This window comes from Elephantulus edwardii, unplaced genomic scaffold (genome assembly GCF_000299155.1).
Source record: "Elephantulus edwardii isolate Elephantulus edwardi_28Jun2011 unplaced genomic scaffold, EleEdw1.0 scaffold00342, whole genome shotgun sequence".
Classification (NCBI taxonomy): domain Eukaryota; kingdom Metazoa; phylum Chordata; class Mammalia; order Macroscelidea; family Macroscelididae; genus Elephantulus; species Elephantulus edwardii.
In genome coordinates this window covers 1,495,004-1,495,820 of record NW_006400092.1, presented here as the reverse complement: position 1 = coordinate 1,495,820, position 817 = coordinate 1,495,004, and the positions used below count along the sequence as shown (strand labels likewise).

Here is an 817-nt window from a genome sequence, read left to right as displayed (position 1 = left end):
GCGATTGGCACAGGACAGAGCAGAGTTTAGGGCTGTTGTACATAGGGTCGCTATGAGTCACAGGCGACTCGATGGCACATAACAACAACAAACAACATGTATTGACCAAACCCTTTATTAATCTGGGAAGCATCTGGCATTGCAGTAAAGGAAAGTTGACACCTGGCGTTTAGAAAAGTGATATTTTAGACACCCTGTCAGTAGTTGCATTGCATCTCCAGAACTATGTCTGCTGTATCAGGGGGATAAGATGGTACTTACGGTGACTGGGAGAGGTATCTCTAGAAGGGCAATGGTGACATAAGCAGAGAGGGTCACTTCATCATCTACTCCACCCTGTGAAGAGAGGCAGACTTGAATATTTCCACTACTGAAATTGTTTTAAACCAGCTCTTCCATGTCATGGAATCTATCCTTACTCATGCATGACTATGGAGCGAAATAACAAAGCTAGCCCAAGGTTCACCCTCTTCTTTCTTGGTGATACACAGGTCTTCTTTCCCTGATGCCATGCTAGTGATTCCTATCTTAATTACTTCCTATCACCACCCCTATGAGTATCAGTACAGTGAAATCAAGACTAACTTTAGAAACCGTTCACCTTAATGGCATTGTTGAGCAGTGACCCAGAGCTCCTAAAACAGCCATTGTCTTTCTGCCTCTGGGCAAGCCAGGTGAGGGCTTGGGTGATGTAAAATTCATCGATGAAGATGTAGTGTCGAGCCTGGGCAAAAGTCTTCAGTACAAAGGCTGTGAGCCTGAGGGGTTAAAAAAAAGTGAGTGAGGGTTGCAGATTGGATTATATTTGGGGGTAGGG

General features: G+C 44.7%; 1 protein-coding gene across 1 annotated transcript in view; it reads right to left on the bottom strand.

Annotated features, from left to right (window-relative positions):
* A2M (alpha-2-macroglobulin) overlaps positions 1-817 on the bottom strand; it is a 65,386-nt gene that overhangs the window by 12,817 nt on the left and 51,752 nt on the right. Inside the window, exons 27-28 of the mRNA XM_006901761.1 lie at positions 602-758; positions 262-336 (exon numbers count right to left, since the gene is read on the bottom strand). Of these exons, the coding sequence (XP_006901823.1) occupies positions 262-336; positions 602-758 (232 nt within the window). The remainder of the gene's footprint in view (positions 1-261; positions 337-601; positions 759-817) is intronic.